At 42.2% G+C, this 14619-nt stretch overlaps 2 protein-coding genes across 3 annotated transcripts in view; one reads left to right on the forward strand and one right to left on the reverse strand.

Moving 5' to 3' along the window:
- Positions 1–14619, forward strand: part of ubald1a (UBA-like domain containing 1a) — a 106561-nt gene that overhangs the window by 65204 nt on the left and 26738 nt on the right. The window contains exons 3-4 of one of the 2 annotated variants that reach the window (XM_057825237.1): positions 4560–4781; positions 5243–5302. In XM_057825237.1, coding sequence (XP_057681220.1) covers positions 4674–4781; positions 5243–5302 — 168 coding nt within the window. In that variant the 5' untranslated portion in view covers positions 4560–4673. Of the gene's footprint in view, positions 1–4498; positions 4782–5242; positions 5303–14619 lie in introns of those variants that run through there. The other variant, XM_057825238.1, reaches the window with a different exon arrangement.
- foxj1b (forkhead box J1b) overlaps positions 1–14619 on the reverse strand; it is a 72708-nt gene that overhangs the window by 19308 nt on the left and 38781 nt on the right. The window lies entirely within an intron of this gene.

The following is a 14619-nucleotide window of genomic DNA, read 5'->3' on the forward strand; positions in this document are numbered from 1 at the left end:
TTATTTGATGTCAAATAATTATTCCTTTATGTGGGATTTTTTCCCCTGCTGAATGAATGCACTTGTATTGAAGGTTGGATTTTTCTCTTTTTTTCCATTAAGGTCCCATATTATTTGAATTAAAAAAATATATTAGAAGCTAGCAAAACATATCTTAACCAGGGGTGCCAATAATTATGGAGGGCACTGTATAGACCCTACTCACCAACGTCACAGAATGACGTGTCGCTGTATCCGGCCGCCATATTGTCCGTCTTTGTTTATCCGTATTCTCAATGTTTTCAATTTGTCGTGCAATTTATAGTGCAATTCATAGAAGCCCCGGTGCTTTCAGACGCTGTAAACTCATTGGATGCGTTGCATAAAAGGCGTTATGTGGAAAAGCTTCAGTCTATCCATTCACCAGATTCATATTTGATGCCTAAATCGATATTTTTCAACCCGCTGTCTTCGCCCTCTCAGCCTGACATCTGCTACCCTGATATCTACAACTATCTTGTCCACACAAAATCAGCCTATTCTCACTAAAGTTTGAAAAACTTTAAGAGCAGCACTCTAAGCAACATTGCCCCGTGTGACCCTTCCAATTTTCTAAAATGGCGACAATCAATCAAAAAAAAGTTTAATGCGATGGCCGGCGCTTCAAGGATAGGTGGATATTGGACTATTTCTTCAATAAAACACGCAACAACTGTGTCTGCCTCATTTGCAAAGAGACAGTCGCTGTTTTTAAAGAGTTCGATGTGACGCGATAATATTACCGAACAAGACACGCTGACATGTACAACATTACAGGGAAGATACGCAGCGAGAAATTAGAGCAACTTGAAGCTAGTTTCATTTCACAGCAGCAGTATTTCGCAAGAGCCCGAGTGTCGAAAGAGAACGCCACAAAGACGAGACTGTTGAAATTATGAATTTAAAAAAATAATAAAGCAAGTGTGACACACAGAAGGGCTTGCTAACATTTGTTTAAATATATTGTTCTATGTAAATCAGCCAAGGTAGCCCCCCGCATTTTTACCGCACCAAATCTGGCCCCCTTTGCAAAAGGTTTGGACACACCTGTTTAACTGATGATCCGTAGACGAGGCCAGCTTCTTTCACTTGGTACCAGCTAAATATTATTCAAAATGTAATGATGGTGGAAGAAATAAGCATCTTGAATTTGAAACTGTATGTTGTCGGCGATTAGCCTCGCAATGATCTTAATTGTGGTTGTCAGCCCAAAACCCTCTAAATATATATTATCTTACCAGATATAATATGACTACTACATAATCCGTGGTAATCGTTTGGAGCCCAGTTTTCTCCTCGAATTGCAGCAGTCCATCTCGCTCTCCTCTCCGGGTCTCTCGGAATACGGTAGAACTTCAAGTCTCTCCGTCTATCTTCTCTGTTATTGCAACCGACCGCCACACACGCCTTCACCATTTTGATTATTAACGTTAACGAGCAGAAAAACACGCCATAATAGGAGGAATTTACGTAGCGGTAATGCGTCAACACGACGAGCTGACGGACATTATGGCGCGGAGGCGTGGTTGTGACGTCATGTGAGTAGGGTCTATAGGAAAGTCAATTTCATGCAATCACACTTTTCGGCCACCGGGGAAGGCCTGTCCCCCCTTAAAATCCGCTTATGATGACAAAATAATGAATGACATTTATAGTGCATGTCTTTATTGGAACTGAGCCAATTCTCATTAACCTAACATGAATGATTTTGGAACGGGAGGAAGTTCCCAGAGGGAAATGGCACAAGCACAGAAAGAACATGCAAACTCAGCACAGGATGTCAAGATTTAGACCCTGAAAATCCCAACTCACCGTGCTGCCAAGTTACACGACCACAACTGTTTATTATCTCATTTTAGCAGCACAAACTGGAAGCTACTCTACAAAAAAAATTGCGGTAGTGCCCATGTCAATCATGTCACTCCAATTTAACAGTTTTTTTTTGTACAACGATATACTTGATATTTTGAAGTAGCATAATGCTTTATATTTGATTGTTTTGAATCATATCCCGTTTGAACCAACAAAATGAGGGGTAAATATACCTTCAATCATAGATTTCATAATGTATTGACGGGTAAGATCGGTCATGCATTGCACCTCACATTCAATTAGGGGGCAGCCCACATCAAGAGGAGCTATTCACTAACATACGCACGCAGCGATCTAACGCCGGATTTCTGTTGAAGTACGAAAGCTGTACCGCATACAAACAGGAAGGATTGTCTCAGGATTGATTTGTTGAAGGATTCAAGGTAATTATTATATTTTTTGTACCATGCATGCATTTTGAAACGACGTGAAAAAAATCAATGGAAGACATTAGCCGCTACTGAATTGGCATCATAGTTGGCGATATTTACGTAAAATAAATAACTGCACATTTCTTTGTGCTTTTAACCAAGAATCGAGACTGTTTTACGTCCATATCTATAAAGAATTCGGGGATTTAAGCATTTATTCATAAGAATTTTTACCAGAAAAGCTCTGTTTACATCAGGCAGCCGCTAGCTACATTCACTAAACGGCTAGCATATTTACGTAAAATAAATGCTAACTGCACGGTTTTTTGCGTTCAACCAAGAATCAAGACTGTTTTATGTCCATATCTTGAAAGAATTCAGGGAATTAAGCATTCATTCATAAAATAAATGCTAACTGCACGGTTTTTTGCTTTCAACCAAGAATCAAGTCTGTTTTACGTCCATATCTTGAAAGAATTCGGGGAATTAAGCATTCATTCACAAGAATTTTCACAGGAGAAGCTTTGTTTACATTAAGTGGCCACTAGCTACATTCACTAACAGCCTAGCATTGTACTTGGAAATATTTACATAAAATACATGCTAACTCCACGTTTTTTTGTTGTTGTTGTTTTTTTTTTTTTTTTTTGCTTTTAACCAGGAAACGAGACTGTTTTACATCCATATCTATAAAGAATTCAGGGATTTCAGCATTTATTCACGAGAATTTTCACCGGAAAAGCTCTTTTTACATCAGACGGCCGCTAGCTACATTTACTAACAGACTAGCATTGTACTTCGACATATTTATGTAAAAATGTTAACTGCATGTGTTTTTTTTTTTTTTTTTTTTGCTTTTAAAGAATCCAGACTGTTTACCGTCCATTTCTATAGAGAATTCGGGGATTGAAGCATTTATTCACAAGAATTTAACGAACAAATCTGTGATTCCATTCGGTCAGCTTTGACGGCCTTGCCAACAATGCAGTCTCCCTATTTATCGGCCCCGCGCGGCCGCGCCCCGTCAATGCATTATGAAGTCTATGCTTGAATGCATTGGCTGTTAACATTGGCTGCCATTGAGTGACAGACGTCCAATCCATTTGTACTAGGCTGGATTAACAATTCAAATGGATTGGACGTCTACCGCTGTCAATGGCACTTTTTTAAGATCATTCATCGGCAGCCGTCCCAGTTCACATGGCTTGGACCTCTGTTACCATCAACGGCATTGAATGAGTTAACATCAGATTCTTCCTTCGCCCACCAGGGGTCCTCCTTTCCTACACTCTAGTTTCACTGCTGTAAATGTTCTTCCTACAAACGTGCCATTGATAAATAATGTTTTAAATGTCAAAAGGTGCGCTCAGTATGCGTTTTGCCTCACGCAAAAAATACGTTCCTCCGACTATAATCCCTGAGTACACACAGTTGCTCATCTGCAGTTTAACAAAGGAAGTAGTATTGCGGGGATTACGTAATCCTAGCGCCACTCAGTTACCGCATCCTGTTGTTCCTGTGTTTGACGTGTTCATGTCGTATTACACAAGTCACGCGTGACTTATTTCCTGTGCTTCATAATAACAACTCGTAATGTTATTTCCTTCCAATTATTTAAGAGTAGTATATGTATTATTTGACTTTTGTTGCAGATTAGTTTTCCCATACACACACCATATCTGTAGCTTCGGACATTGTATTTGTGTTAAGGTGCAGAAAAGGGAGATATTTTTGCGCAGATGTGTTGGGGTGAGTGACGTGAGGAGACTGCACGTTTTTCAAAAAAATCTTATTTTTAGTGGGACAGAGTTTTACGCATTAATCGCTTTTTGGCTATCGGTTGTCCCGAAATTAACTCGGTGCAATGTAATTGGCGTTGGTGGATTTGTTTACCATATTTGGCAAGAGAGCGGCGCAGCGAGCAGTGGAATTGGCCGAGAGGGTCCGTCATTCACAAAAGTCAAGCCTTCCTGAAGCTTTACAAACAAAGCGAGTGCTCACGGGAGTTGTAGTCCAAAACAAACCGTCGCCTAAATCGCCTGCGTGGGTATTTAGGAGGTGAAACCGTAAAATCGGGAGATTTGATCGAAAATGCAGTCCTCGCGGTAATAATTTTGAGCTCGCGTAGCATCAGGAGCCTAAATTTGGCGGTATTACACGACTGACAGACCGGCGCGATCCAGTTTCCGCCTACATTTCCCACGCGCTTAGCCCTCATTCGATTGGCTCATCTCCGCTGTCAATCACGCGAGGTCCCGTCCTCAACCGCTCCTACAGTAAATATTTGTGTTTGCCCAGCCGGCTGTAATGGTGGACGACTGAAGGAGAGGAAAACGGAATACAACACGAGCGAAAAGAGGAAAACGGCGGTCGAAAGTCTGCTTTAGACTTAGGACACGGGCTTCGTCGAAAATGGATGAACTTAAACATCAAGTCATGATTAACCAGTTCGTCCTGACGGCGGGGTGTGCGGCAGACCAAGCGAAGCAGCTCCTGCAGGCGGCACATTGGCAGTTCGAGGTGAGTGAAGGAAAAAGAAGATCAAGTCGGCACCCTTCGCCTTAGCCACGCGGCGACTGTTTATGTTTGCTACGTTCGGCTAGCTAACACCCGTGTGCCTCACCGAACATTTCGCCAGAAAAAGAGAAACTTTTGAACAAACCGTCGCCATACATTCATTCATACACATGGTATCGAACCGAAGCCGTGTTCGGAAAGCACCATTTAATCTATCGTACGTATTCCATTTATATTAAATACTAGAATCCGAGCCATGCCGACGCCGTTCATGTGTGTGCAACCCCGTCATAAATGGCCACCGAGTAGTAAAACCCGGACATAGAATTTGTTTCGCCACACGCCTGCCTGTTCTATTGCGAAACGAGCCATGTTCGCCTGTGGCTTTGACTCGCCTTCTTTCTCTGCTAAGAAAAAAACTACAATAAAATGTAACCTCATTTCTCTTTTGTTGTCCTTTTTAGACTGCGCTCAGTGCCTTTTTCCAAGAAACAAATATCCCATATGGCCATCATCATCAAATGGTGAGTGTGGGGTACAAACAAATGACCTTGTGAACTTGTCATTTATCACATTTTAGACGTTAAATATCCTGTAAGAATTCAGGTAAATCTTAGGTTGCACGAAGGGCGATAAGGACCCGAGCAGCCTGCTGTGTTACTAACAATAACAAAGCACATGTCGGCCATATTGAGAGCTTCCAGAAATACTGTAAACACACACAGGCAGGCAGGCAGGCACACTGACACACAGCGCCTTCAAGGAGTAAAAAGAAGGAACTGTGAATGCATTAATGAAGAGAGAAAAAAATTTTTTTTTTCTTTATAAGGAAATTCGTTTCAGTCCAGAACGGAAAATGCACTGTTTCCTGGAAGAAGGGCAGTGCCTTTCTCAATAGTCCTACTGTGCTTGTATTCCTCTCATATGCTTGTGCTACCCCCCTTCACATGACACATCAGCAACCTTCAGGGGGGGTTGGCACATCATGGTGGGGTAAAGTGGAAGGTGTCGCAGCAACATAAACACACATATTTGCGCTTTAAAGCTTGAGGAAACCTGAGGCACTTGAGATACAAGTCAATTAGTTCCGTGCCCAAACTCTGAACTCTAAGGATGTCCCTGATCCGATCGTGTGAAGGGAAATCGGGCAAAAAAGATTGGGTTTTTAAAATCTTTTTATTTTGAAGTATTAATTTGTTGACCACCAGATAGACGACCAATTCCTTTTGACTGAGGGGCCATTTACATGGTGACTCTCCGAGAATACGAAAAATTTCAAATTTGCATTTGCTTCTCCATTTGAACAATGTCGCAATTCCGCATGAAAACAATGTAGTATTCATGCCAGGCCCTAGGGGGCAGTGCAGATTTACAGGGCGCTAGAGAATGATGCACTTTGACCCCACCAAGTTCCCTCAGCCCGGAAAAAGATATGCCCGCCCACTCAAAGCAATAGCATTTTTCTTTTGTTCAAAAAGGCAAAAAAATGGAAACATTCAACATATTTCATTCAAAAATATTATTAAAACTGTAAATTAAAGCCGACATTCCGCCATATTTGCTGTTTTTAATGTTTAGTAGCACCGCTGCGCACACCCAATGTGACGTGTACGAGTGCTGACGTTATCGGCGCGGTCTTGTGCCGCGGGAGCCTTTGATATGCATGCCGACGAAGCCCCCCCTCAATCCCCTGCGATCGGATTCTTCCACTTTGGAGGCAGGATTCTGAATTTTTCGTCTTCGCCGACACCATATGCACGCGAGGCCCCTCCGCAACACAGTCGTTGCGTCTTCGTGTCGCAGAGTCGCCATGTAAATTGCCCCTGAGAGGGCTGATAGCAATCAATCTCCAGAAAGTGACCCCAGGTGATAGCAGTGCATCCCATGGGAGATGTTAAAAATAAATAAACTGTTATGATCTAAATGACCAACTACTAAATAATTAATTGACCAATTAATGGAGTATTAAAATAATAATTAGTGACAGCCTTAGGCTATGTCTACACTGTGATGGATAATGGCCTTTACGTTCAAATTATTATACTATACGGCATGTTGGCTACAGTAATGTACCTCTTGTTAGAGAGCCAGCTAATTTGTTAAACGCCGGATACACCGTCAAGTGATACGACGGCTACCCTTGTAAAATTGGAGCCACTGGAAATGGCGTCATGGGGCGTATCATCGGCATTTTTTTGTGTGGCATTACGGCAATGTAAACAATGGAGGCGAATGGTACAGACGCGGCTTTCCTGCTCCTCTTTTTACAACTGAAAGCTTGTCAATTTTACGCTTGAATATGTCCGGAGAAGACATCGAACAGCGGCCGTAAATTATAAGCTTCCGGTTCAGAGGTGACCCGCACGGACGATGACGTCACACACACGAGGCTGCTGCTTTTTCCACAGGTGTAGTCTGCGCGAAAACAGGGCGTTACTTGCAGGAGCATGGTGTTTATAAATATAAACACAACTTAAACGTAGTGCAGACAGGTGTAAAATATTGTTCGAATTACAAGGGGGAAAAAATTATCATTCCTAGTGTAGACGTTAATGAATCTTGGAGCCCTTAGTGATTCGATTACGAGTCAGAGGCTACGATTCGATTAGATTAATTATTGATGCACCCCCCAATGCTATTAGCTGCTTTAACATTTCGTACATTAGTTACTAGGGGTGTGACAAAATATCGAAATGGTGATATATCGTGATACTTTGTATCCCAAAAGGTTATCGATATACTCCTGCCAAGAATCGACATATCGTTTTGAAAAGGTGTCAATGTCTAAAAAAATTTTTTTAAATGAACCAAAGAGTTACTACCCAATGTTTCCACCATAATAATGTCTCAGTTAACTCTAAGGCTGCATTGACAGTGCTCAACGCCAAATCCATTTGGACTGGGAACATTCGTTCATACGAAACCAGAGCATTCACAGTCATTCTGTCCGATTTTCGGGGCATTTACAGGTCACTTGCTGTTCATTTTAGGGCATTTACAGGTCATTTTCTGTTGAGTTTGAGTCACTGTCTATTCATTTGGGTGATTCCCAGGTCATTTCCTGTTCTGTAACTGAAAATAAACAGGAAGAGACCCATCAAATACCCCATAATCAACAGGAAATAACTGAAAATGAACAGGAAAATGACCTTAAATGGCCAAAATGACCTCATTGCCTGGTATTGGCTGCCACTACCGGCCATAGACGTTCAATCCGTTTGAAGTGGGAGGGATGGCAGCGAATGAACGAATGTTCACCCTCCCAGTTCAAAGGGATTGGACGTCTACTAATGATAAACTCATTCCAATTCACAGCAGAAGCTTGTTTTTCTGTTAATTAGTTATTTGTAGAATATCCTAGAATGATTTCCAGACCACTGTATCGATAATCGTTGAATCGTTAGATCATCGGTATCGTGAGCTTTGTATCGTATCGTGAGGTACCAAGAGGTTCCCACTATTAGGAACAAAAATTGTACAAATATCCTTTCAGGCTTAAAAAACCCCCGACTATTTCAGGATCAAGTTAACAGTTCAGAACACACAATAAAATACTCGAGTCCCCATTCTGTCTCAGCAGCTTTAAACCACATTCAATTAATTTAATGTTGTGAATCAACCATCAAAGTTGTTAAAATTGCTCCCGTTATTCCACAATCTCCCTTTTTTCTACTTTTGACATGTAAAAGTTTTATAACTGTTTCATTATTTAAAGATAAAATTCAAGCCATGAGTTTGCCGAGTATTTTAGATAAAAAGTTAATTAGGTTGGCTCGGAAGGTTCGCTACAACAGCCTTCCAGAGAAGTCTACAGCTTTTAGATGGTGGCTGTTTACTAACGCCGGCGAGTCCGTCATTTGGCATCTAGTTTTCTACACATGTGCTAACGCCGCCGAGTCTGTCAATTCGCATCACCAGTGGGGCAAATAAGTATTTAGTCAACCGCTAATTGTGTAAGTTCTCCTACTTGAAAAGATTAGAAAGGCCTGTAATTGTCAACATGGGTAAACCTCAACCATGAGAGAGAATGTGGGGAAAAAAAAAAAACAGAAAATCACATTGATTTTTAAAGAATTTATTTGCAAATCATGGTGGAAAATAAGTATTTGGTCAATACCAAAAGTTCATCTCAATACTTTTATATGTACTCTTTGTTGGCAATAATGGAGGCCGAACGTTTTCTGTAACTCTTCGCTTGGTGTAAAGAAATCAACTGTGGGAGTAATTATTAGAAAATGTAAGACATACAGGCCCACTGATAGTCTACCTCGATCTGGGTCTCCATGCAAGAGCTCACCGAGTGGCGTCAAAATGATAACAAGAACGGTGACACGGGGGGACCTAGTGAATGACCCACAGAGAGCTGGGACCACAGTAACAAAGGCTACTATCAGTAACACAATGCGCCGCAGGGACTCAAATCCTGCACTGCCAGACGTGTCTCCCTGCTGAACCCAGCACACGTCCAGGCCCGTCTGCGGTTCGCTAGAGAGCATTTGGATGATCCAGAAGAGGACTTGGAGAATGTGTTATGGTCAGATGAAACCAAAATAGAACTTTTTGGTAGAAACACAGGTTCTCGTGTTTGGAGGAGAAGGAATACCCAATTGCATCCGAAGAACACCATACCCGCTGTGAAGCATGGGGGCTGTTTTTTTGCAAAGGGACCAGGACGACTGATCTGTGTAAAGGAAAGTATGAATGGGGCCATGTATCAGGAGATTGAGTGAAAATCTCCTTCCGTCAGCAAGGCTGGGTCTTTCAGCATGACAATGATCCCAAACACACAGCCAGGGCAACAAAGAAGTGGCTTAGTAAGAAGCATTTCAAGGTCCTGGAGTGGCCTAGCCAGTCTCCAGATCTCAATCCCATAGAAAATCTGTGGAGGGAGTTGAAAGTCCTTGTTGCCCAACAACAGCCCCAAAACATCACTGCTCTAACATCACTGCTCTAGAGGAGATCTGCATGGAGGAATGGGCCAAAATACCAGCAACAGTGTGTTAAAAGCTTGTGAAGAGTTCCAGAAAACGTTTGGCCTCCATTATTGCCAACAAAGGGTACATAACAAACTATTGAGATGTACTTTTGGTATTGACCAAATACTTATTTTCCACCATGATTTCTTTTTTTAAATCGAACCATGTGATTTTCTGTTTTTTTTTTTTTCCAGTTGAGGTTTACCCATGTTGACAATTACAGGCCTCTCTAATATTTTAAAGTGGGAGAACTTGCACAATTAGTGGTCGACTACATACTTATTTGCCCCACTGTACTTCCACGTATATACACACATGATATCTACCGTGGCATTATTTGGGTGTAGTTTGTTGTGGCTGCCGGCCGCTGTCAGGTATTTTTGTTTTTTCATCTAGCGGCATAAGTTGAGCATGATGTTTACTCTCAGTCCGTTCCTCATTAAGTCCCGAAGACCGCACTTACCAATCTGAACTTTTTGGCAATTGCGGTGCTCTCAACTACGAATCGTGGTAGGGAGTGGACCGGCTCCTTCGTCCGGCTCTTACTTCAGGGAGGTGGCGTAGTGTCTAAAAACACCCTCATGCTTAGGATGGCTTTTGCGGTGGAGACTTTATTAACAAACCAGCGGGGGACACAGCCACTTAACTCCCTCGCCCTCGCTCGTCCACTTATTCTTGTACGCTAAATTGGCAATGCCGGCCATATTGAAGAGGACAGCGGCCCCTTGGGGATGCCGGAAACACAGCGTTGACTGTGTTTTAGTTTCGCTTTACTTCACATATTTCAATAATCGGAATTTGGATGGTTTGTGAATCGTTAACGAATCGCGAATAATCTAAGAAGCGGAAATTTCGCACACCTCTAGTAGACATAGCCTCAGATGTAATGCGTGTGCTTGAGTAGTGACAAAAAAACTTGAATCAGGAGTCCAAAACATGAAAACCCCTTCACAGTGTTAGAAAAGGTGGATTATACCAACCCTTAATGTTCCCTTACTAGTATGCAAGATGAAAGTGGCCAGTGCTTGGGGGAATGTTGAAGATGCGAGATGGCACCCCTCCACATTTTGCTATTGTTGGTAGTGAATGGCCGAATGCCCCCATACCCGGGAGGTGACTAGGTCGTCGTGTTCCATGTGAGTTGCCAGCCAGGACTCCCAACTCTAAAACCTGTGTTTTTCGGGGGCAAATATCTCAAAATATGGCGATGGAACAATGATTTCCAGGCCAATCTTTTCAATAAATCTACAGTATTCTATGATTCAACTAATAAACTGAAAACCAAGCTCTTTTCAGCCGTCTGCTGTTAATTTCAATGTGCATGTCCAATCCATCTGAGCTGGGTGAGTGGCAGCCGATGAACAACGAATATAAATTCGCCCCCTTCCAATAATAAAAAAAAGACTCCTAGGTCAAGCATCAGGAACCTATGGCTTGCGAGCCATATCTGGGTCTTTTGATGAGTGCATCTGACATCTGGCCGGCTCGCTTGACATGAATGAGCTGTGACAAGCTCATGGTGCATTCTCACATTGATCTTGGGCACTTCAAATGTACGTTGCAATGATTTGCTTCAATTCGGTGCCTATTGGTGGTCGTGAAGTGCACGGAGATTGGCATTACGGAGCTCGCCTCAGGCGTCAAGTCTCCGCTCAGCCAGCGGGGTGGCTATAATGTACAGTGTAGTCAATAAAAATGTATAGGGGACAATTAAACCTCAAAGGTGAACTGTTTGGTTATTGATACCCAAAGTCAACAAAGGTGGATGATCGGTTTCACTTTCATGACTTTTTCGCCTGTTAAATTGTTGCCACTTCCAGGAGAGTGAGACTCACGAAACTGCTACCTTGAGAGACTCCGCCTGTTTCGGACACTGTGATGCATACGTCCCCCTGGTTGTGGTTTTCACTTCCAGGAAATATACGCAATGCCAGTCCATGTTTCTATTTGTTATTTTCCAAGTGGTGAGTGCGCAACTGAGATTTTTTTTATCAATCACAACTCAGTGACTATATAATATACACACGCACACAGTCTGTATGTCTCTCATGGAACGAGACTTTAAAATATGTTGGGCGTCTTGGCTCTCTCAGTCAAAAAGGTTCCCGACCCCTGGTCTAAGTTAAAGTAGACACTATCGTAGTGGAACATTTCGGTGTAGTGGACCAAAGTGTCTAGTGTTTCTGCTAGCACCCAGTTGGTTTCTTCATTTTACTACAATTCTAAAATGAGGAATTAGTTTCATCAGCCCTGTATCCAGTCATCTAATTGGTACTTTGTTTACTTGTAGTCAAGGGAGCACTCAATTTCATTTGTACTGCCACTTTTTTATTGCTTTATAACAAAAAAATACTGGGCTTGTCATTCAGTCTCAATAAGAGTGTCATAATCCCACATTTAATCCGTAAAGTGCTTTTTTTGGGCCATTCATTGCTGCATACATTTGGAGCACCTCTCTCATGTGTGGTGCTGTGTTTAGAGGCGTGTTCTTGCGTAATCACAAATTCTTGTTCTCTTTTTGGCTCCTGCTAGCGTGTGTGTGCTCTCTCCTCCCGTGTGCTTTACATTTATGTATTTTAGGCTTGCACATTGTGTGTGTGAGCGTGTGACTTACAACAGTAGTACAGTAGGTTGGCATGTCCTTCATACGGATATTCAGGAAGTTTTAATTTTCCTTGACTTCTGTTTCAAGATAGTATGTTTTTACCAAGAGCTTCACATGTTTTTTTGAATGGCACTCTTGCTAGTGATGAGATTATGGTCTCAGTTGTTGCTATGGCAACTTAGCTTCACCTACTTAATAGAGCTTTAATATTGGTGGCCTCTCGTTAGCGCTAACTTCAGTGCTAATTACAGTTCAGTCATCTTCCGTCACGCCGAATGATTAGACAATGTTGGTTACAATCATGATGCTAGAATACCCACACATTTATGGCTAGTTGGCACACATGCCAGCACAAGCACCGTGAATGCCGGAGGATTTAGCTCGCCTCCTGTCATTGCCAAACTCTGTGACTGGGTGCGCTTAGGCACGCCATGGGATACAGTTGCTATCTTTTGTTCGAGAATGTTTGTTTTTCTCTTACATGTGTCGTGTGGCCTGTGAGTCATTTCTGTGCGCTGCGAAAACCTACATGCGGGACAGTTCTTCAACGGTTGTCACTTGTTTATGATTCCATCCGAGGATGTTGATGGACGTTTTACACTTTGCACATTGTGCGAGGTAGCACACATACATACAGCGCCCATAATGCATTAAATCCAACTTACTCACACCTTCAGAATTTTTATGCAGGAAAGCAACACCCTTTCTATTACCATACACGCCTACCCCAGTCTGTGCGTAGGCATGCAGGAAATTTATACGGTGTTGCACCGATACCATTTTTTGATGTCCGGTACTGATTCCGTGTGGTATTGGACGATACAGTCCTGAAAAAGAAAATATTTTTCTTTGAATAATGAAATGCTGTATACTCACTTGAATGTAAAGCATGGCTCGGTCGGACACTAGAGATGGGAATCTTGGGGTACTTAACGATTGCATTACGATTCCGAGGCTACAATTCATATACAATACAATACAATACAATAAATCGATTCATTATTTCCCCCCCAGATATTGCTGCTTTTAATGTTCCGTACATTAGTTACAAAAATTGTACAAAAATCCTCTCAGGCTTAAAGTGTATGAAAACACCTGGGGAAATGCAAATATTCCATCATTTTTCCATAAACGTATGCCTTTTGGATTCATATCATTCCACTTTGTGTAATTACACACATCGCAACACCAAGAAAATGATAGAAATTTGGATCGATTGTCAAGCTAAAACGACCGGCGCCCGAGATCCCGGAAATCGAGCATATCGTGTGCGTGACGTCACAACAAGGAAACACCTGGCTCAGTGCTTAGTACTGAGTGGCGGCGATAATGGCGAACAGTTTTGTTTCTAGTTGCAGCGACGAATCCGACGTAACAAACGTTCTTCTAATGGTGACGAGGAGAGTTATGAACCTTTCTTTGGTGTTTTGGGTTATCAATTTGAGCCCAAATGAAAGCCAATGCAGCCTAATGAAAGGATCATTGAGGGGAGCAATCACACTGATGAAACACCGGCAACAGATCGTGTGGGAAACACCGAATGGTTTGTTTTGCATTTCTTTTTGTGAAGCTGATACACAGTGACCGCAAAATAAAGTAATGTATAGAATAATTATCATTTATTGTGCTGTCATAGGTTTTCGCTCTGCCAACAGACACAAATATGAATGGGATTAGAGGATTTGTTCTGGATTTTACGAGCAATAATTTATACATGTGTCCAGTCCTATATCCAATGCGTGATATGTATTTTATTATAAAAGTACTCACTCTGGCCATTTCCCTCCTTTGCTTAGCCTGGTGTGGTGGGGTGGTCTCATCAGTGCCAGTCATCGTCCTCTTTCTTTATATCTCGGGACATTTAGGTGGCTGCGCGTGTGTGGTTAGCACCGCATCTGCTTTCAGCAGCAATTTCTTAGCAAAACCTGATTTCATTTGTTCATAGTTCCAATAGCTTTCAGGTGTAAAATGCGCACCACACGAAACCGTGCCGGAGGCTGGGTCTGCAAAATTAGCCCTCTTTGCACGGACGAACTTTACTCATTGTCTGCGTAGTCAGTCCAGCTCTTTTTCTCCGCGTTCGGGAACTCATGGGTACTACATTGCGACAAATGGCTATTTGTACACCACATAGCATGACAGGTTTGAACCATTTTAGCGATTTTTTGATAAAACACGAACGCAACTCTCTCGTCGATAAACAACGATGGCACCTGCCTCGACCTGTTCTTTCCTTGCTGTGACGTCAAAGCCTAATTCG

This window comes from Corythoichthys intestinalis, chromosome 21 (genome assembly GCF_030265065.1).
Source record: "Corythoichthys intestinalis isolate RoL2023-P3 chromosome 21, ASM3026506v1, whole genome shotgun sequence".
NCBI classification, from domain to species: Eukaryota; Metazoa; Chordata; class Actinopteri; order Syngnathiformes; family Syngnathidae; genus Corythoichthys; species Corythoichthys intestinalis.